The sequence below is a fragment of the Camellia sinensis genome, chromosome 11 (assembly GCF_055761805.1).
Source record: "Camellia sinensis isolate YWXY chromosome 11, ASM5576180v1, whole genome shotgun sequence".
In the NCBI taxonomy this organism is placed as follows: domain Eukaryota; kingdom Viridiplantae; phylum Streptophyta; class Magnoliopsida; order Ericales; family Theaceae; genus Camellia; species Camellia sinensis.
This window is the reverse complement of record NC_138971.1, coordinates 129,443,678-129,467,173: the sequence shown is the minus strand read 5'-3', so window position 1 is coordinate 129,467,173 and position 23,496 is coordinate 129,443,678. Positions and strand designations below refer to the sequence as shown.

At 35.5% G+C, this 23,496-nt stretch overlaps 1 protein-coding gene across 2 annotated transcripts; it reads right to left on the bottom strand.

The window, feature by feature from the left end:
- Nucleotides 1-3,129: 3,129 nt before the first annotated feature.
- LOC114302788 (adaptin family protein) lies at nt 3,130-22,767 on the bottom strand. 2 transcript variants are annotated; one of them, XM_082894779.1, is made up of 12 exons: nt 22,528-22,767; nt 21,696-22,212; nt 20,772-20,896; nt 16,579-16,777; nt 13,814-14,042; nt 13,481-13,647; nt 13,123-13,332; nt 10,855-10,965; nt 10,592-10,768; nt 9,228-9,638; nt 5,204-5,483; nt 3,130-3,486 (listed from the first exon to the last, which is right to left on the bottom strand). In XM_082894779.1, the coding sequence occupies exons 1-12, from the start codon at nt 22,578-22,580 to the stop codon at nt 3,479-3,481; spliced, it is 2,487 nt and encodes an 828-aa protein (XP_082750905.1). In that variant the 5' UTR covers nt 22,581-22,767; the 3' UTR covers nt 3,130-3,478. The 2 variants fall into 2 exon arrangements, with proteins under 2 accessions (XP_082750905.1, XP_082750904.1); XM_082894778.1 differs by lacking the exon at nt 3,130-3,486 and having other exon boundaries at nt 4,858-5,483.
- Nucleotides 22,768-23,496: the final 729 nt, after the last annotated feature.

Sequence of the window (23,496 nt, the reverse complement as noted above, 5' to 3'; positions counted from 1 at the left end):
ACAAGGATATGAATCCATCCAACATAATCTTACACCATCAAAAGAAAGATGAAAATCAAAGAAAAAACAGGAGTAAACCTATGAAGAATACCCAGCTGCACAACAAGTGCTTGTGCTCGTACTGCAAGCAGAGGCTAACAAACGGCCGTAGAGCATGCCGAGGATAGATCATAGATTATAACCACAATGTGGGTAAGCAACACTAAGCACAGATGGATTCCAGAAACAAAATCAAACCAAAATAAAACATAAACAAAATGAATACCATAATTCAACCGCAAATCAGATCGGTAGTAGATCTGTCCTAGATCTACACCAAACGAGTTGGATGAGGAGAACCTAGGAGACTAGATGGTGGAGGCTGTAGATTCGGCGAGAGGTGGAAGATTTGGTGACGATGTGGTGGTGGCGGCGCTAGTATGAAGCTAAGAGGAGGAGGACGACGGATCTGGTGAAGGCTTCAACTGGGGTAAGGTAGAGGAGAAGTGGAAGTGAAGAAAAACAGACGAAAATCTACTATAAAGGGAAAAATACCTCACAAGGAGGGAGCAGATGAAAAGCAAAGCTTCCAAAGCTTATTGACTAGAGATGGCAGACGGAACGGAAGAAAGAAAGGGGTAGAAAGGAGGAGACAGGCGACTGGAGGCTTGAGCCCTCATCCCCCTACCCCAACGGTGCGCAAAAAACGAGAACCCTAGAAGCAAGAAAAAGGGTTAGAGAAGCTATGTATTTTAAGAGAGTTGTTGTAACGATTCTTATAGTTTGGGCCTTGTGTTACTTTGGTCTCTAACTTTTTAATTGTGACACATTTGATCCTGTATTTTGAATTTTGTTCCAAATAAGGACAATTGAAAATACCATTACTAAATTTCAAGGGTAAAGTCGTCATTTTGATAAAATATAAACTAATTTGAGAAAAATAAATGTCAAAAAAATATTTTTTGAATTTTAAAAAATTATTTCTATCCACTAAAAATGAAAATTATGTAAAATTGATAAATCTTTTAAACATTTATGTATTTGTTTATTTTTACAAAATTAATTTTTATTATGTATTTGGATGATGATCATATAATGGGTGGTTGTTTTTATTTTCATTAAATTAGTTTATATTTTTCCAAAGTCAAATATGACGACAATTTTGATATCATTATTAAACCAATCCATTAAATCAAAAATCTAAAACTAAAAACATTTCATATATTAAATATATCGATTACACATTAAAAGCCTAATAACCACCCATTACGTGATCATCATCTAAATATATAATAAAAATTAATTTGGTAAAAAAATTAGTAAGTGTAAAAAATTTATTAATTTTACATTATTTTATCTTTAGTGGGTAAAAATAATTTTTAAAAATATTTTTTTGACATTTATTATTGTCAAATTAATTTATATTTTATTAAATTGACAACTTTGCCATTGAAATTGAATAATGATATCTTCAATTGTTCTTATTTGAAACAAGATTCAAAATTTAGGATCAAATGTGTCATAACTGAAAAATCAAAAATCAAACTGACGCGAGTCCCAAACTATAGAGACTATTAGTATAATTTACCATTTATTATATAAATTCATTTTAATAAATTAAAGGATAAATTACAAATACACTCATTGAGGTTTGCTTAAAGTATGGATTCATCCCTGTGGTTTGAAAAATTACAAATACCTCATTGTTAGAATTTTTTATTTAATAGAATTAACTAAAAAAATGAAATTCATAATTGCTCTCTTATACAATAATAAAATTACCTAAATTATTACTTGAAACATATGTCTAACATCATTAAAAATTGTTAATTGACTAGATGATTTATTAATAGAAGGGGTAATTTATTATGAAATTAAAAATCTTAAGAGGTGAAATGTAATTTCTAGAACCACATGAGCGATTCGTATTTTAATTAAATTCCTAAGGGGTTGTTTGGGATGATCTAAATAAATGTACTTTTTGTTTTTTACAAAAAGATGTGCAGAAAAGTAGAGAGGTGATGTGATGAAAAAAAGATAAAAAAATAAAAAGATGAATTATTTTAAGAATGACAAACTTAGCCTAAGATGTATTTGTAATTTATCCTAAATTGAAAGCTTGACTGCATCCTCCCGCATGATAGTACATTACATATGACAATTTACATGTGGTCCGGAGGTTAAAAAAAAAGATTAGAAAGTTTTTGCATTAGGATTTTTAAGGAAGGGTCTTACTATCAACAATTTTAAAACTATCAATAAATAAATATAAAATTTCAAAATATTTATAATCTCAGTATATTTTTTTATATTTTTTAATTTTTTTTTACATAATTCAATATTTTTTTTTACATATTTCAATATACTTTTTACAATTTTTTCAACACTAACAATAATCCTAAAGACTGTTTTAGTATTTTTTTTTAAGATTGTACTTATGTTATAGATTTAGATAAAGATTTAAAAAAATAATGAGAAAATGAAGAAAAAATTTAACTTATATTTTTTGTTTTTATTTATAAATTCCTATCCAAATCAATATCTAAACACAACCTTACACTGCGTTTGGATTTAACTTATATTTCATTCTTATTTGTCATTTATTTTCATTTTTTCTTTATAAATTTTTACCTAAATTCATAATTCAAACACAACAATCATAAAAAGCAACAAATTATTGTTTTGTCTTGACTCATTTGTTGGGTGGGCACATCAGATGATGGAAGCAACCCCAATCTTCAACATACTTAGGCAGGCAATTTCTTGGGGAGGCTAGGCCTTCCAACAAAACAAACAAACTAATAATAATAATGACACAAGACATTCCTACTTTGCTTTGATTGGTGTAGTTAGTGATAGAATATACTGAAAGGTTGTTTAAGGTGTCTTAAATAAATGTACTTTCTGTCTTTTTAAATTAAAAAATTGAAGAAAAAAATATAAATATTTAGATTAACTTTGACTTTTTATGAAAAAATGTGTATTAAAAAATTGTATAAATTAGTGTGTAAGAAAAAATTAAGATTGAGAGTTATGCAGTCGTAATTTTTGACTTTTGGTGAATAGTGATAACTTTTTAACTTTTTGAATAACTTTTTAGATTTTTCGAAGGATGCCAAACTTGGTCTAACTATCATCATATACCCGTTATATAAAATATTATATCTAAATTAAAATATCTCAATTATTTTGTAGGAGACAAACAGTGACGCATGAGTAATAGTGTTCTAACACATGACTAATCTCTACTTAAAAAAACAAAAACACATGACTATTAATCTTCGCGCCAAATGATAAAGATCAAATAAATCTCCACATGACTTCTCGTTTTTCATGAATATCTCCCCGCTATCTTCGTATTCCTAATAAGGCTTAAAATAATGCGTCTCGCTTTGGTCCAGTCCATCATCAGACGGGATCGTGCTGTTAGATCTGTGGAGGTCCATTATAGATCCCGTTTTGAAAATCTGAATCCTCAATATGTAGAACTCTTCGAGTACTATATGCCTGTAAAAAATCACGTTGATTGGATATCAATAACTATGTGATCAAATCAGTTTTGTATAAAAAAAAAATAGACGGTGAATAAATTAACGGTTAACAAAAAACTGATTTGATCACATAGCTATCGATATCCGATCAACGTGATTTTTTACAGGCATATAGCATTCGAAGAGTTCTACACATTGAACAGTTCAGATTTTCAAAACGGGACCCGTAATAAACCCCCACAAGCCCAACAGCACGATCCAGTCCGATGGTGGACTGGACAAAAGCCAGACCCATAATAGAGAGAACTAAAATAAAACTTTTGAGTTTGATTGAATAAAGCAAATTTGGAAGTGGAAACCACAACTAAATGGACTCCAAGGACCTCAAGAAGATCAGGACTTCAGTGGACTTATTTGATTCTGTTTGATTGAATTTTCAGATTTTGTGTTTGTAAGAGGAAAAAAACAGAAGTAAAAACAAAAAAAAAACACACACACATTATTTTCATACAATTTTCTCTTTTCCAGAGCAAATATATATATATATATATTTTTTAAATTGTGTTTATTTTTGTCAAATTAATTTTTATTTAGAGTAAAAGTTTTGAAAAACAAGTTCTGAAATCTCACCAGGTTCTTCAAGCTTGCCAGCAATACCCCAAAATTGAAGAGTTTGTGCCAGTGGGGTGTTTGCATGGCTTGTTCCCATATTTTAAAAAATAAAAAAATAAAAACAAAAAAACCTTTAAACTAAAACAAAAAGGAAAAGGTTGCTAAACAAGCCAAGCTATAGGACAGCCTTGTAGCCAAGTGTGTTTGAAAATTAGGGTTCATACAATTATAAAGTATGAAAACATGCAAATGAATCACAGGAAACACAAATAGAAAAAGTAAGGAAAACACCTCAAATCTGTCTCTGTGACAATGGGGAAATTATTCAATAATCCTGGAACACCACGTGATCATACACCAAGCTAATCACCAATTACTTAGTCCCATAATGTTCCTCCATCCTCAACATAACTCGTGGGCCCCTATCCCTCTCTACCAATCAAAACCTTATAGAATACTATGTGTCCATACTCCGGAAATACTGAATAATCACCCGTGACAACATGCCAATGTATGAAAATGATGTTGCTAAAGTTTCCAACCTTAATGAAATAATAACTTCTATTTTTCAACAAAATAAAAATATCCTTCACATTAGATCACTTTGTTGTTTTAGCATCTTAGATTTGCGAAGGAATTTGTAGAGGGATAAATAAAAGAAAAGGAATTTATGAAAGAAAACAAATATTTGATTCACTTTTCCCTTTTCTTTTCCTTTACTCTCCACAAATCCAAAATCCAAACACCAACCTAAAGTTCTCTAAGAAAAACAAAGTTGGTTACAACCCAGTTGGGAATTCTAATCACATATCACTTTCACACAAGTTCAAGGTGCCTAACTGAAAAAAAATTAACTATATCACTTTCACACAATTTCATGGTGCAGAACCTAACTGGAAAAAAAAATAACTATGGTTTTCTGCAATCAAACAAGCAGTAACTTTAGTTAGGGTCGGATATCAACCAACCACAGGCCAAGAACGACAATCCTTGATCTTCTCTCATAATGTACACTAATCTAATGCTGTAGAAAAAACTCTCATTTTTTCATTAGATAACGGGAATTAAATCAAAACTTATCTGTGTAGTGATGAAGACACGGACGAAAGACTAGGGCATACCAAATGTGGACAAAGCTGATTGGAACAAAGCTGAGAAGGCCGGAGACGTAGTCTGATCATCAGCTTTGATCTTTAGTTGAGCTTTACATGATGACGAGTTGATTACGCACTCTACAAGAAAGGTAGACGAGTCCTCTGCTTTTTGTGCAAAGAAGAAGAATTTGAAATTTGGGGCTTGACCACCCGAGGCAATGCAGTGGATGGACTGTCCTTGCATGTGCTGGAGGAGGGCTTGAGGGGTTGTCAATGCTGCCACTCCTTGTGGATTTATATTGTATTCCTGCAAATAAATAATAATTGAAATGGAACTCAAAAAAAGTTGTTGATTTACATACACAGATACACACACACACACACACACACATATATATATATATAGAGAGAGAGAGAGAGCATCTACGAGAATATAATCAACTGTGTTACATGGACTCTTTTATTTCTCCCAAAGTACCCGTGTCCACAGGATCTGACAAGGGTAAGAGTGTGGAATATGTGTGTAGAAATTTAATGTATAAAGAGAAATAGAGAATTGTATTATTGATTGATGTATGTTAATTGTTACAATGATTCATGATTCCTATATATAGAAGAGGGTGAGTGTGTAGTAGGTAAGGAGTAGGTGAAGTGGAGGTGGTAGTGGTGTAGTGGGTTAGGTTTAGTGGAGTAGGTTTAAGTGGGTGAAGTAGGTGATAGGTTTTAACAGCCCCCCGCAAACTCAAGGGGGATAGGAACTAGCCAACTTGAGTTTGGAGAGAGTAACAAAACAAGAAAATACATAAAAATAAAAGAGGATAGAAGACACTGTATGGTCGTGTCAGACCATTGGTGAAGACACTGGATGGTGGTGTCATAACGTTGTAGAGGACACTGTATGGGGGTGTCATAACGTTGTAGAGGACACTGTATGGTGGTGTCATAACGGTGTAGAGGACACTGGATGGTGGTGTCAGACCGATGTAGAAGACAGTTTATGGGGTCATGTCGGACCGTTGTAGCTGACAATGTTGTGACAGTTGTTGTGACAGTTTACGGAGTCTTGCTGGACCCTTGTAGAAACTAACCTGAATCAATGTCGGGACAGTTTACAGAGTCTTGTCGGACCCATGTAGAAACTAACCGGAATCTATGTCGGGACAGTTTACAGAGTCTTGTCGGACCCATAAAGGAGCTAACCGGAATCAATGTCGGGACAGTTTACAGAGTCCGTCGGGACAGTTTACAGAGTCTTGTCGGACCCATAAAGGAGCTAACCGGAATCAATGTCGGGACAGTTTACAGAGTCTTGTCGGACCCATGAAGGAGCTAACCGGAATCAATGTCGGGACAGTTTACAGAGTCTTGTCGGACCCCTAAAAAGTCGCACCCTCAAAAGGTGTGCCCAATCTTTCAAAAGGCGTGCCATCAAAATGCGTGCCCAATCTATAAAAAGACGTGCCATCAAAATGCGTGCCCAATCCATAAAAAGACGTGCCATCAAAAGTTGTGCCCTCAAAAGGCGCGCCCACTTCATCAAAAGTCGTGCCCGACAGAAAGCGTCGAGCCATCAAAAGGTGAGCCGGAGACGCGGCGAGGCACGTGAGCGACAGAGTGGCGTGTCGACCGCGTCCTCAATGTCGATATAAACCAATGCGGAGGCTGTGCTTGAGGCAGAAGCGAAGACAAAAAAACCTGGGAAAAAACTTCTGAAAAAACTCTTCATTTTCTGAGAGAGATATTCGTTTTTCTGAGAGATTGCCTCTAAGAGCTGCAAATCTTGAAACACTCCCCTTCCGAACATTATCAGTCTGAAATTGCTATTTCGCTGAAACACTCAGCAACCCAAAAAACATGGCCTCTTCTTCCCGTTCAGCTACCCAGAATATGGCCTCTTCATCCCGTGGTCTACTCACTCTCTTTCCCGACCTCAACGAGTCAACAAGAGAGATAACTGGTGCGGAGGCCCGTGAACCTCAACCAAACACCTCTGGTTTTGCTCCGTTGAACTTTCCGATGCGGTCGGTGGAGCAAAGAATGACAGTGCAGTCGGATGTGGAGGCCAATCAGTATACATTGAAGTCATGTGTGGAAACCATGGCGGCGGTCACAAACTTGTCGAACCGGCTGCAGAGCAGGACAAATGAGGTGCAACAGTTAAACTCCCAGCTGGCTCTGCTCCAACGCATGTATAAGGATGCGCGAGCAGAGATAAGTGTGCTGAAGGCAGAAAATAAGGAGCTGAAGCGGAAGGCCACCGTGATGTTCCGATTTGGAGGTCCACCGTATGCTGTAGTGGAGGAGCAGGGAGGAGGCAACTTGCTTGGTGGTCTAGGAAGCACGGAGGCAACACCGGCAAGGACCACCCAGGATGGAGGCAAGAAGAAAAGACCGGCGGCATAGGTGAAGAAGTGAGGGTGGTGGGTGGCCGGCTGCAGAAAAGAAAACAAATCTGTGGGTGTTGTTTGTGGTTTTTTTTTTCTTTTTTTTCTTTTTTTTTTTTTTTTGGTGTAAAATTGTGATCGGGGTTGATCCCTGAAATGAATAAAGCAAGTGTGTTTGGCAAACTCGAATGGTAGGTGTGGTAATGCAGAAAAATCAACTGGAATGAATTTTTTTTTTTTTTTTTTTTTGTGAAAATAATAATAATAATAATAATAATAATAATAATAATAATAATAATAATATTGGTATTATGGAGTGGGCGGTGGTACAAAAATATTGTGTAGAAAAAAAGAGGAAAGATGAGAGAGAGAGAGAGAGAGAGAGAGAGAGAGAGAGAGAGAGAGAGAGAGAGAGAGAGATTGGTGGCCATAGTTCTGATTGAAGTCAGCTAGTCCAAGATAATCATCAAACTGCCACTGTGGAATACTTCCAGCTGTGGATCCTCCAGCCAATGGCAACTTACTTGGTTGAAAATCCCCAACCCCAGCAACTTGGACAGGTGATACTTTGTTATACTGACCAGTCAACAGCATTGGGGTACCCTTTCTAGACACAGAACGAGATTCTGTTTCTGAGATTTTCTCACTAGATTGTGCCTTCCCTGAGGAAGCAGACACACCAGGTTCAGTGGGTTCAAGCCCTACTTTCACTCCTGTAAGTAGAAATCTCCGATGACCAGACACAAAGGTATTTGCTGTGTGTATGGCAACATCACATTTCCGACACAGTAAAGCTCTATCCTCGAGACAAAAGAAATAGCCAACTGTCTCCTGACAGATGTCACATTTGGGCATGGGAGAGGAAGAAGCAGAGAGAGAAACCCTGGTTCAGATGAGATCTATCAATAGTGGTGAGAGAGAGGTATGTGTTGGAGGTTTCAATTGGTTGAGGTCTGGCGGGCGGTTAAGGCAAAGTTGCCGCCCGCCAGAAGGCGAAGAGCACCAAGAGCTTAACCTATAGCTCTGATACCATGTAGAAATTTAATGTATAAAGAGAAATAGAGAATTGTATTATTGATTGATGTATGTTAATTGTTACAATGATTCATGATTCCTATATATAGAAGAGGGTGAGTGTGTAGTAGGTAAGGAGTAGGTGAAGTGGAGGTGGTAGTGGTGTAGTGGGTTAGGTTTAGTGGAGTAGGTTTAAGTGGGTGAAGTAGGTGATAGGTTTTAACAATGTGTCTACATCCGCACCCAATTTAGACACTCAGATCTATATTTTGTTACAATATATGAAGAAGAAAAAACTCGCATTTGCTAGTGAAACAATATTTTTAGCCTCTCACATGAATTAGAGCGAGAAATTTTATGTTTTTCTTGAATCCTATTTTATTTCTAGTATATTTCTATATAATTTACAACATCTAATCTAAGAATATTATACAATATGCAATATATATGTGTATATGATGCATTCCCATACCCATATCCAATTTTGGATATGTTACCCAAGGTCCTAAGATTTTAGTTTATGTAGGTCTGACACTTGGATACACATCCGCATCCGATAATTGTATCTGATACTTGTACCCAAGTCCACGTAACGTAAATAATCAATGTAAATGGATAATAATCAAATTAGTGATACAAAGTTCAAAGCAAACCTGTGATACTGATATTGGTAGTTGACGCCATTTCTGCTGAAAAGTGCTTGGATCTAGAACAGATCTTGCATTAAGCTTCAAAGGTGGTGGTGAAGGAGCAGGATTAGGTGCAATTGCCAATCCTAGACCGAGGAGATCATCAATGGCCAAGCTGGCTTGTTCAGAATGTGCTGGTAATGGTTGATTTGTAGAGGCATCATATGAAGGAGCACTATATGCAGAACCATTGCTACTGGGAACTCTACTTTCTTCCTTCTCTGAAGTACTTAGAAGGAGATCGTTGTCATTTGCCTCGACCATCTGGGCAGACACTACATTACTGACAGATTCAACTCCAATGGATAGATTTCCTAGTTCTTCTGAAAAAGCAAATGGGCCTCGGTGCTCCTTATCAGTAAACATGTAGGAAGGCTGCAAAATATTCAGACTTACAATTAACGTCTATATATCAGAATAATGCTCTAATGTTCACCGATGTTACAAAAAAAGCAACATGATTAATTTTGGCAATGCTAATACATTGGCATTTATCAAGTACCTGCATGCTTTCAGTTTCTAAATCACATACAGATAGCATCCCGTGGAAACACACCCCTCATGGCAATGCGCAAAGGTAAGTGTCAGATTATCGCATGTTCAAAGCACATAAATCTCAATAAGAAATTGTTTCAGCTATTTATAGTGTCAATTTCCAGCAGAATTATACCAGGAAAAAAGGGTAATTAACCTGCTGGACTAATATCCCTTCATCACAGGTACACAACAAAAATTAAAATGTCGGATCCCAAAGTTCATAACAAAGAAGTGTCCTCTTGCATGTTAACAAGCAATATTTTTTCTCTTCTTATTTGTCTTTTTTCTCAAATTCTATCAAGGTGAGCAGCTTAATAAGGTATACAAGCAAAGGCGCACACTTTAAACTCTGCCTACGGTACAAACACCTCAAAAAATTACCAGATAGAAGGTGAAATATGTGAGGCATAAACATTGTGGTGAAAATTGTTTGAAAGCAGTATATTATATCTCAAACACTATAAGCTTTCCATGGACCAGGGGATATAGAATCCTTCCTGTCTAATTACGACCTTCAGGTTTGACTATGAATTTTTTCTTTCATAAACTAAAGATACATATTGTATGAGTAAATTTCAAGTGTTAAATTTGTCACTTATTTCAAAGTGAATTACAAAGTGATTCCCAATGCGTGAAAATTTAAAATGAAAACTTATGTTCAAAAGCCTCTTCCAATATCTCAGTCTCCTCTTCACAATATCTACCATTATAAAGACCATAACGCTGGTACAAAAATAATATTTGTCTACAGATCTTGCAAAGGTTTGTTGAGATTCAAGATTTCAAGTTACCTTCTGGTATATAACAGATAGACTGTTGAATTCATCAAATATCCGATCTTTGATTTCACTACTCTGAGTATCTGCAAAGACAGAAACAGCTTGCTTCGGAGGATTCACCACATTTTCTGCTACAGAAACATTATATTGCAAAAGTCTGTAGTAGAATAAGGCTCTATCATGAACATCCTGCAGCCAACCAAGAGTCAAAAACACAGACAAACTTCAATCAAAATTTCTAAGCTTATGTAAATAACACAATTATCAACCCAAACCTGATGAAAATCAGCAAGACCAGCAGCCAAAGCAACTCCCAAGGCTTTCTGAGTCTCAGGTGGCCTTCTCAAGAAACACTTCATTACGGCTGTAAGAAGATGCAAACGAACCTGCGAAATAATAGAATCGAAAACTCAAATGATGCAGCAATTAACAATACAATACTAATGATCTAATTTTATAGAATCCAAAAGGCAATAAATTAGCATTTGAATACACAGTTTAGTATTCAAACATTAGTTTCAACAGAGCGCACCAAAGACACACACACAAAAAAAAAAGAGAAGTAAATGCAATCAAAGTGTTCCCTTTATCAAACAAATCAATAAATAAAAATTGGATAACTGGAATTTACTTCTTTTATAGAACAAAAAAAAAGTAAAAAAATAATCTTTCGTTAGCCAGTATTGAAGCAAATCTAAATGTGATCTCAAGTGGGAGAAGACCTTTTTAAAGAAAGTTGAGTCTAATGCACACACAAAATATTAAAGAAGAAATACGGACACACTAAATATGTCAGTGACAGAAGGTTTTGTAAACAATGGAACATTTTAACAGCGTTCCAACTAATCGAAAAAAAAAAAAAGCAGAAGAAGCAGCGAAACAATCGTATGAGGACCAAAATTGAGCTTGAGATTGCCATCACAGATATGGATCCAAGCGTAGTGAAATGGCAGACAGACAATTGGCTAGGCAAAGTGACAGAACCTAGTTTTGAAATGAGAATTGAAAATTGGCATGACACTCAATCTGTGCTATAAACAGAGCGGAATGGCCAAACAGATTTTAAGCAAATGACAAAATATAGCACTTTAAGTTGAGATTTGGTAATAATTTATGATCAGAGAAGATGCAAAGGTGTTGCATGTGACGAGGAATGAAGTATTGTGGAAATAGACATGGGATGCCAGGCACAACAATTCTCTACCTTCTACAGACAGGAACAAGGACATGGCCACATGTTTAAAACTGTACTGTATTAATTTTTAAAAAAAAAAATACATAAATTTGTTTTGAGTTTGTGCATTCATGTGACAAACATTAAGAGTGAAAATATAAAATATTTTATAGCTTCAATGTGAAGTTATTGGACAAAAGGCATGATGTGTCGCTCCATAACAGTGTCCGTTGTCCAAACAATACCTAAGGCAGGTGGAACTCATGTCATAGGGATGGCAATAGGGAGGGTTAAGCATTCAAGCAGCCCTCCCTTGGCCCCGTGATCCCACTCGAAACTACAGCCTGGCCTGTTCAGAGACATGATTCATGGAAAGCTTAATACCAATGACATGATTCATAAGTAATTATCTTTGACTTCCACAGTGGTGCATCTTATGTAGGAAGCATGAAGAGAGTATTTATTGACCATCTACTTTTGCATTGCCACATGGCTTTGCCATTATGGCGCAAAGTAGAAATTTAACATAAAACTTACAACCAAGGAACAAAAATATATCTTACAATATATTTATATATAAAATACATAAATGTTCTCCTAGATGCTCCCAACACTAGACTCTTCTAAGTGCCCCCGCCTCTGCTTCATGCAACTAAGATCCAAAACCCATAAAATCCCTCGCTGTTTGGTATGAAAAGTTCCATCCCTGCCTTTACCTGGATGATGCACATACTAACTTTGTCCAAACCGTGCAAAGTATCTGGTTATACCAATCTGGCCATCCCTATGTCAATAAGCAAAAGAACCACACAAAGTTCATGGGGGAAAAAATGAATAATTTAGCAAATCTGCACTATTTCTAATTGTCCTAAATTTACTTGTATGTATTCTCTCAGCCTTTTATGACTTCACCTTTAGGTAGTCAGAAGTGAACCTGCCCCATGTTGAACTGATATCATTGTCAATCAAATAAAGTTTAAGAAGGCGGGCAGCTATCCAGATAGAAATTTGTGAGTTTGTGTGTGTTGGATATTTATTTCCAAAAAAAATCAGGTCTTCCACAACTTTTAATCAAAGTCCCAACTTGTTTAAAAATCTGCTTGCCTTTAGGTGGCTCCAAAAGCAAAACCCAAAAACAGTTCATAGGACTGTTATAAGGAGAATCTGTGTCTAGATTTCAAAGACATCAAATCAACCTTTTGCATTTGGCAAACTAAAAGATTCCTCAACTCAATCAGCCAAGCATATTAGTTAAAAAGTAAAAAGTAAAAAATAAAAAAAAATCCAATCAATACTGACTCTTATGAGAAAAGCCCAAATGAAGGTGTAACACGTTAAGTAACATAGATAAAATTCACCCTTGTGATACCTCAGCAGAATGCTCATCATCCCAGCTGTCAATTAGACTTTCCAAGACATAAGGAGCATCCTGCATGTCTTGACAATACTCTCCCAACATCCAAATAAGAGCTGCCTTAGCTTTTGGTTCTTGAACATTTTTGCTGCTGATATTCCCAACAACTGCAATACAATCGTGGCTCCATTGAGGATATTTCCTGAGAAGATCTTTTACAAGCACCTACATAAAGAACTCTAAAGTTGTAATAATCTGGACAACAATACTAAGAAAGTTTAAGTTGCACGCATTTACAATTTCACATTGTTGGCATTGGGGATATTATCAAATTGAACATTGCAAGTGTTCAGCAAGCACAGAAAAATTTTACCAGAGTTTCAGCTGTCACATAGTCCTTCTCCATCTCCAGAAACTGAAGCAGTCTGTCTACAATAGCATTCACATCATACTGCTGCAGAGCTATTTTCCCAACAGCTCGAATTGACTCTCTTGCAATGGGAATATCAACATTTGCAGCATATTCACATAATTCTGTCACTGAAATGGACTCAACAAGATTACAATGCATCAGTCATACTTGAATAGTTCACAAGAAAAGACAACACCTGCGACCAAAAAATGGGTCACCAACAACGACAAAAAGATTTGCCCATGCCAGCTATTTCTGTGAAGCATTATGTGACTGCTATGGTATTTCACTTACCAATTTCATAAGTATTGCTCTCATTGGCCACCGCAGTCAACATGTCAAGCTTCAATTTCTTAACATAAAATGGATCATTGTATTGGCAATAGAAGTGTTTGTAGTCTGAAGAAAATAACATAGGTGCACGCATCACGAGAAGATGCAAGTGGCCCAGTACTGCATAAGATTGCTCTGGACTCCCTGAGCTCACTAAGGTAAGCAAAGGTGCTTTGATACGCTCATAAACCTAAAGAACAATAACATTTTGATTAAGAAAGTGCAAATCTTCTCAAATATAAGGAAGAGATCAAAGACAGAGCCCAGCAACCCTAATATAACACTTGTGAAAACTGTAAAATTAATTGTAATGAAAAGCAACCAATAAAACTGGATTGAAGACTATTACTTTCATACAATATGTATATTCAAAATTTAAAGATAGAAATAAGATTATAAATTAACAATGGATTTCATAAGGAGAATATAAGAGCAAATGATTTAAACAGATGAACTACAACTGAAAAAGGTCATCATCTCACATCAGCATTTAACACCAATAACACATTGATAAAATATAGGCTATATAGCACAATGATATATACGTACATAAGCTGGGGGAGGGTGCATTACCAATTCTATACTTTATGTGAAGGAATTATTCATGGACTCAAGCCCAAGAACAGCTTATATTACTGGAATTGAAGTTGAAATATCTAGGGAAGTCGGGATGCATCACATGAAAGATTAGGTGCAGCTTAGCTGTATTAATTAAGCAGTATCAACTATAACAATAGACCGAACTTTGAGATTTCTGTTCAATATTTAGGTAATTATTATTACCCAATGTGTGTACCCAGTGTGCAAGGCTCCACTTACAGCAGCTTCTAGGTCTTACCCCACTTTTTGAATTAGCTATGTAGTTAACCAACTACATGGAAAAATAGCACAGCCAATTAAAAACTGAAAATTTTTAATCTGACTGGGGCTTTCGCTCCATCAAATGTACTTTCTCTGACCCGATAGACAACCACATCAAAGCAATGAGGGGCCATTCAAATGAGAGACGATATATAACATATTTTGGTGGGTTTTCCAATTATTTAATTTCTAAACAACAATCATAGCTTCTCTCATCTGCTGTTTTGAAAGTACACATCAAAGCAATGAGGGGCCATTCAAATGAGAGACGATACATAACATATTTTGGTGGGTTTTCCAATTATTTAATTTCTAAACAACAATCATAGCTTCTCTCATCTGCTGTTTTGAAAGTACACATCAAAGCAATGAGGGGCCATTCAAATGAGAGACGATACATAACATATTTTGGTGGGTTTTCCAATTATTTAATTTCTAAACAACAATCATAGCTTCTTTCATCTGCTGTTTTGAAAATATAGTATACACGTCGCAGGAAAGCACTAGAGAGGTGGGCTTAGTGGCATCGCAACTGTGAATGGACTGTTTGCTTCCTGTTTGCAGTTCTCAGATGGGTTGAACTTCTTGCATGACATTCTTCCGTCAACTTTCTTCCCCTAAATCTTTGTATTACTTGCTTTTTTGAATTCTTTCTACCCCTAAGGATGAGAATAGCATGAAAATGCTGTTTTTAGCCTGTATGTCCTTTCTTCTTATTACTTTTTAAGCTGAAAATCAGTTTCACATCCTTGTGCTATAAGTGCTAGGCAGTCAACTTAATGGAGCTTTGTGGGTCTCTTTACACTCCCGATTGACTTCATAGAGCTTTTATTTGATGGCTGTACCTTCAAAAACCATGGCCCCTAAAGGATTTGCCATTTGGTGTCATGGTCAGCATTTAAGGGGAAAAGTTTGTCCTATTTTCTGGTTGCACAGTGCGTGTTCAATCATGCTGAGGCATGCACTCTTCTGACATGCTGAAAGAGGTCAAAGACTCACTTGCTAATTTTTCGACATGAAGAAATTAAAAAGAAAAACCACAATGCAGAGTTGATCCCACCACTGCAAGGTGCAAGAAGTACTTTGTTCATCTGGGACTCCAAGCCATCTATTGCCACTGTAAATTGGACCAGAATAAACATTTTAGAATAGGCCATATTTTTGTTTATGATATTTTTCAATTTTTGTTTATGATATTTTTCAATTGGCCTTTCCTACTTATCCTTTCTTTTACTGGTAATTTTCCTCTTAAAGGCTGCACAGTGTTCAAGTTCTCTGGTCTTTCATATATATTTCTTCATTACTCACTGAAAAATATAAAATTTGATTATATTTCAGCATGAATGGAACACAGGTGCAACAATCCTATGCACTATAGAAGTCAAAATTGCAAGCCACTACAAATTTCTATTTTAAAATAAAAGTCACAGTGTCTCATTATGTAGATAATTTATAAACTATAATCATGAAGCACAAAGTATTACAACTTGAAAGCCTCAAAGGATTCAGAAGATACCAAATTAACTCATGGCATTTAGATGAATGATATTAACAGGCAACAACCAATGCAGCAAAAACTGGAAGGATGATCAAAACTCAAATAGCAACACATCAAAAAACATCACTGATTGACAAATACAATGGATCTCCTGTACAATAGAGACTAATAACACACTACTCCATAATACTTGAATTAATAGATCAGTAAAGGTATGTTTTAATATGAACCAGCATATCAACATTGCTTGAATTAAATGATCAACAAAGAAATGTTATTAATGAGCATCCTCTCAAGAACATTTAGTAACAAACTTTATCATTATTACTTGAACCAATAAACAAAACAATGGAATATCAAGAGACACCTGTTGATGAACATCAGTCATGGACAACGTCAACTGCAGAAACAACTTAATGGTTGCTAAGACAACTGCACCATTGGCATGTTGAAGTCTGTCTTCGAGAAGATTCATCATGTCAAATATCTCATTGGTATCTGCAGGTACATATTTGGATACCAATTCAAGGACGAGACATTGGGCCCATTCGGTGAACTCCTTGATTCTGGATATAATAACGTAATAAAGTTAAAGAATCTTCAGTTTCACAGCTAAAATCCAGAAGGAAACATATTAGAAAAAGACTTCCAATACAGCATAATTTTCTATACATTTGCATATACCACATCAAGCAATTAGAGAATCAATCAAGCACATTTTTAGTCCTTGCCGGAAAGAAAACAACGAACTCTAGTGACGGTTGTCGTTGATGGCATCTGGCACTGCAAAGGGTTTGAACATGGGACGTGTGGGTGGCTGGTTGATCTTGACGAGAGACAGACAACAGCAAGGGTTGATTTGATTGCAACCAAAGTGGTAATTCCGACTTTCCGTCACCACAACGTACAGTTATGGTGACGGTGGTAATGTTGATGGCGAGCAAGATAGTGGATGGATTTTTTTTTTTTATTCTTTTTAAGCTTGGTTCAGAAATTAGGGAGAAGGAAGATAATGGTGATCGGAGTCTAAGCTCTAATACCATAATTGATGCAGAACAGGAAGGGGGGAAGATGGGAGGAAAGAAGGACATAAGAGCCATAGCCCTAAACACAGTCCACAACCTTAACAACTCTCAATTCATTAATCATACTCCATACATTGTCAAAGCCTTTATTTATAGGCTAAACAAACCTTAATTAAATAAGGAAACTAGCAACCTTAATAAAATAGGAAAACTAAATATTAAAGAAAACTGAATACTGAATTAAATATTAAGTAATAAGGACAATATTTAATAAAATTGAAAATAAGGCCTCCGACGCTGGTCCATAAATATCATTCTGCATCAACCCTTCATTATCTTGCATAGCCATCTCAAATCCCCCTCCAACAACTTTTTACCAATCTTGTCACACCCTTCTCTCTCTCTACCAACCCGAAACCCTTTTTGAGACCCTCATCTTCGTTGATCAGATCAAAAGGTCTTCCATTGAACTTGAAAAATCCTCCATCAAATACCTCATCCAAAAAACAATTTGCATTTAGAACACCATATCTATTACACATAATTTTTTGTTCTTGAATGCATGGCACATGCCACTGACTGAGCTGCTGTGTCCCTACTAAGATGACAGCTGGATAGCTGGAGCACTACTGACGCTCATGGGTTATCGGGCAGTGAGCCCAAGGACAACCTAAGAAAAATGTGTTAAGAATATGACCGACCAGAGAATAGGACCAGTTGAAACGGGAAGTCAAAATCTAAGAAAGCAAGCTAGAATAAATAATTAGAGCCGTGTAGATGGGGAGAAAGGAAGGGAAGGCATCTAGAGCTACTAAGGTAATCTCAAGCATTTTCTCGATGGCCATATATTTTGGAACAGCCATGCTGTTGGTGGGCACCACCTAGTTCATTTCATACAATATTTTAAAATTGAGCTAAGTTTGTTGCAATCAATGACTAGTTGAGATACAAGGTTGAGAAAGCTGATCTCTTAACCCTTTGTTATTTCTGTTAGTTGGTTAGATGTAGCCTCAATCTTCTCTTGTTTAAGCAAACCTACTAACTTGAGATTGTCTTTAAATAGACTCAAGTATGAGTGCGTATCTAGAGGTCGAGCCCATCAAATCTCAAATTCTAGAGCACGTGGACTCGGCAAAAAATGGTCAATATTTTTTTATATTTTCAATGTATTATGTGAGATATAATGATATCATATACAACATACAGTGTTAATAAGGTATTTTACTCATTTTATAGCAATTATATAATAAATACATATAATGATAGTCTGACGTAAAAATATATAACAAGTGTCTAATAAAAATATCGGACACATATCACACACCCTTGTCCAACTGTCGGTTGTCCAACATGGGTATTTGATTTTTCGGGATGTATAAACTCAGGACTTTCTCCTTTTGTAATACTTTCTGCTCTTCCTGCCTCTCCTACTTATTGAGATTGGGGCGAGCTTGAACTCCTTCCTCAAAAAACTATTACAAAATTGTGTATAACAATTTTGAAGAGTCCATGTAACATAATTGGGTATAACAATTAAACCTGATTCATGCCTAAGAAAAACTTTGTAGGGCTTAAAAAACATGGCTCAACTCCCCAGTGATGCTGGTTGAATTTTCACTCCTACAATGTTATGACGTCCCCGATGGGGATCCAACTACAAGAAGACAAATAGTCTGATACAACATTGCTTTGCTATCTTTCGCCTCTATTTTCTTTTTGTGATTTGATTTGACATAGAATACCAGCAAAATCTTGATTTGAATCATTGTTTTTCTTTGATCCTTATTCTTTCTTTATCCGAGATATGATCCAAAATAAAATAAAATAAAAAATAGGTATGGAAGCTATAATTGTAAACCACGATTTAATCTATGGAAGCTTTGGTTTATACATTCTTCTTAGTCTCTACTCTAGAACAATTTTTTTCGCTATTTTTTTCATGAAGAATCATGGTATACACTTTTGTGTACTAGTTAAAGCGTTAAGTATGTATCCTGGAGACCATATTCACTCTAGTACTGACGTAGGTAAACTTGACGGGAAAGAGAGATCACTTTGGGCTTTGTTGATTTACTGCGTGATGATTATGTTGAAAAAGACCGAAGTCGCAATATTTATTTCACTCAAGATTGGGTCTCTCTACCAGGTGTTCTGTCTGTGGCTTTAGGGGGTATTCATGTTTGCATATGCCAGCTCTAACTGAGATCTTTGGGGATGATTATGTACTACAGTTCAGCGCTTGGAATACCACTCCATTTGCTCAAGTAATAAGAGGTTCCGTGTTAATAACTCAATCAATTCTTAGAAAACATATTATATTACCGTCATCGATAATAATTAAAAATATTTACCGTATGCTATTATTACAATTTCCTGAGTGATCTTGGGATTTAAATGAATGGAATAAAGAAATACATGTTAAATGCACCTATAATGGCGTTCAATTATCAGAAACAGAATTTCTGAAAAATTGGTTAGATCACCAAGAGTCCATAGGGAGCTAAGTCCAAGAGATTCACACTAATGCCTTTTCGTCTGACCTGATACCAATTTCTGATTGTTATTAAACAAGAAAATCCAAAGAAAAGAGTTTAAATGAGAAAATGATAAGTCCAAATAGTCATGAAGATGGATCTGAGAAAGAAGATTTGAAACATTTGACCTAGTACTTAATCAAAAAGATATTGAATGTCAGATCTAAGGTTAATCTTGAGCAGGTATGAATCAAAAAAGAGGCTGACTTTGGCTGTTTATGCACTGGTCTAGTATATTTTAGTTGATTTATCCATGGGCCATGGCCTTTCAAGTTCCAAAATCCTACAAGAGTGAAATTGTGAAGTAAAAGAAGCTGAGACAAGCTGTTTTAGACAAGTGGATGAGGTTTCCCTAGAGTTGAAGAGAACTTAGCTGCACATTCAGCCTTAGCGCGATCATGATATTTGACTCAGTTTACCACAAAGAGGGCCCACCAGGTGACTAAGTGATACATAAATTGATTCATGCTAATGGAAATTGACCAAATGTTGTTCTCCAAATTATATCATCCGAAAAAAACATAATCTTTACATCTTAAATGCCAAATACTGTCACAGAGTGCCATTAACAAACATTGAATTCAGCTAATAGGTCTGTTATGGTTCATAAAGCCGAAAGCAAGTAAATTCAAATGTCGTACATGTAAAACTATAAAAGTGATTTTAAATTCACCAAACTATACACATCAACAACAATGTTTCCAACTATCCCCGAAGAAAAATACTTATAAAAAGCTATCCACAAAGAAAAATATAATGGCAGAGAAAGTGCTTCCATTGTATAATCATTCGTATAAATGTCATCGTCCAAAATCCAAATGGCCCCTTAAGCCACAAGTATAACCAAAATCTATAAAACTTACCAGAGAATGCAAGCATGGTTTTTATGCCATCAAATATAACAAGCGTAACAGTATCATTAGGTCCAACATAACGTCAAATGACATAAGTAGTTATTTACAAAATTAATAATTTATAGTCTAATAACTGAAAAAACATACCTGTTCAGAAAGTAATATACCATTGGCTTGCTAAGTAATGCTTCTCTCTCCCTTGATGCTTCCTCAGACTGACTTGCTTCCAAACTCCAGATTTCTTGTAGAGCAGATAAACTGTTTGCAACTACCTGATGAAGTAACAAAATGGAAATGCATTAATTACGAAACAAATGATCATTTCCCCATCACATACACCTATAAGAGTTAAGACTTAAGGAAGAAGAGTAACTTATTTATTAAGTACAAGAATAAAAATAACTATGTTATTTAAATAAATTAAAAGGAGAAGAAAAATAACCATGTAACCCACTTTATCTACGAGAGGAATCAACACAAATGAGTATCTTAACACCCAAAACATGTCTACATTGTTAAGGGGGAAAAGCCTAAGCGCAAAAGAAAGGGGAAGATGTTAACGAATAAAAACATAAGGCATCACAATAGAATAATCATTGAGAATTTTGGATACCAACCGTTGTGCAACTGATGTTTGCCCAAGTTTTGGTTTCTAGTTAGATAATTACCTCTAACAGTCGAGACAATCATGCAATATATATACTTTGTAAAAATGTAACCAAGTGGTAACATCAATGCAGGAACCTAAATTTCACTACTTTGATTTCTTTATTCCCAATGTCATCAGCCCACTTGAAGTCATGCAAACATGAGCAACAAATACACACATAATCTTAAATTCCTCTTTTTACCATATTATTTCTTTCTCTTTTTATTTATTTATTTATATTTTTTTGGTAGTGGTTCATTGAAGGTTTGCAGCAACTTAACTGATACACATAAACACCTCTAAAAATTTATCGTTTTGATTCATTGAAACTTAGCAGCAACTAAACTTACATGCATAAACATCCACAGAAAAGAGGGATTATTAAATAACATGAAACAGACGTATAATTGAGATGAGCCCACCTGGGTATCGGGGTCATTAAGCATCAAGTGCTTAAGCATTGCCGGAAAATCCGCATCAATGCAAGTCGCAGCTGATATATGATACAACTTCAAAACCCCAATGGCCGCCACAGTCCTCACATAACTATTCCCATCTTTCAACCCCAATCCCAACGGCCCAACCAAATACTCCACCAAATTGGCCACTCGCAACGAACACAAACTCCTCAAAGCCAGGCCCCGGATCATCGGATCCTCATCCTTACAATCCCTCTGAAGAAAATTAATGGTAAGCAGCGAAAGATCGGGATTGCACTTTGCATAATTCCCCACATACAAATAACACATTTTCTTAAGAACAATGTCCGAAGTAGCCGAACACATGACCATCTCACTAAAAAGCGACGAAACGTCGATCCCGATGGTCATGTAAGAGATCACCTTCTTGAAAAGCTCTCTCTTGGAGTCATCAGTCCCGGGAGCCCGGCTGCCCGCGAGCTGCCGGAGCTGCATTTTGAGATCCGAAACCTCCCCTTTTCTGGTGGAATTAGGGTTATTACAATTAGAATTATGCAAAACATCATATGATTCTACAGAAGAAGAGGCAGTATGTGCTTGTGCTTGTGATGTAGATGAAGAGATAGAAAGATGAAATCTCATCACCATTTTAACTATCTGTTACACAGATCATACATACATATATATATAAACAGAATTATATATTGAATTTAACAAAATTAGAATTATAAAAGTGAAATTGTGGTGAATAGTGATGGCAATTGAGGACAAATTAAGAGTCAGAAAGAGTAGGTCTAGAATTCTCCGTCGAAGGAGACGTGAAGAGAGAGAGTACCCGGAGGGTTGAGAAGGTGAAGGAGAGCGATGAGATTGAGCTGGAGGAGCCATTGTCGGCGAGATCGAGGAATTGAGTTGAAATCGACAGTTTCAGAACACAAAAAGAGAGAAGACTCTCAAGGGATCTGATCTGAGAGATGGTCTGGCGCTGATAATCTCACCCGGTATCTGACTGGGAGATTTTTCGATTGGCTGGGGGACTGGATTGTCCAGGGCTTGTTGGTATATTATCTGTATAAAAAAATATGTTAATCGGATATTATATATGTAAAAAAATATGTTAATCCGATATTATATATTTAGATATTTTTTTATGGACGATTAATTTTTTGATTGCTCATTTTTTTAGATAAAAGTAATTTGAATATATAATATTTGTTATCCAAATAAAATGATTTTTTTTATAAGAATAATGTATTCAATAAATTTTAAAATATGAACGATTTAAATTATAAAAAAGAAATCCAAAAATAAGGCGATAAACTGAACTAGACCGAACTAACAGGTGACAATCCGAACCCTTTTCGATTAATGTCTGCCTGGTGAGGTAATAATGCGCATCTACAAATCTTTACTCACTTGTTTTATTAAATTTGAATAAAAATTTAAGTAGAAGTTTTATTTGATATCCCATGTTTGGATGGAATTTTATCAAATTATTGGTTGACCAGATAGTATAATTTTTACACAAATTTAAAATATGTTATGGGTAATTTTTTACAAAAATTTGGCCAATTGTATAGTGATGTTGTACTATCTATAACTCTAACGGCTATAAATAGTAAATTGGGAAAAACTACAGACATTTTTAATTTGATGAAAATTGTAATATATTTTGAATTTGATATTGATTTGATAAAACTATTGAAGCAACAAAAATATATTTTTTTCTTCAAATTTAAATTTGATAAAAGAAAAAAAAATGTTGGATTGAAGATGATCGTAGAAAGAAAAAATTGGTAAAAAG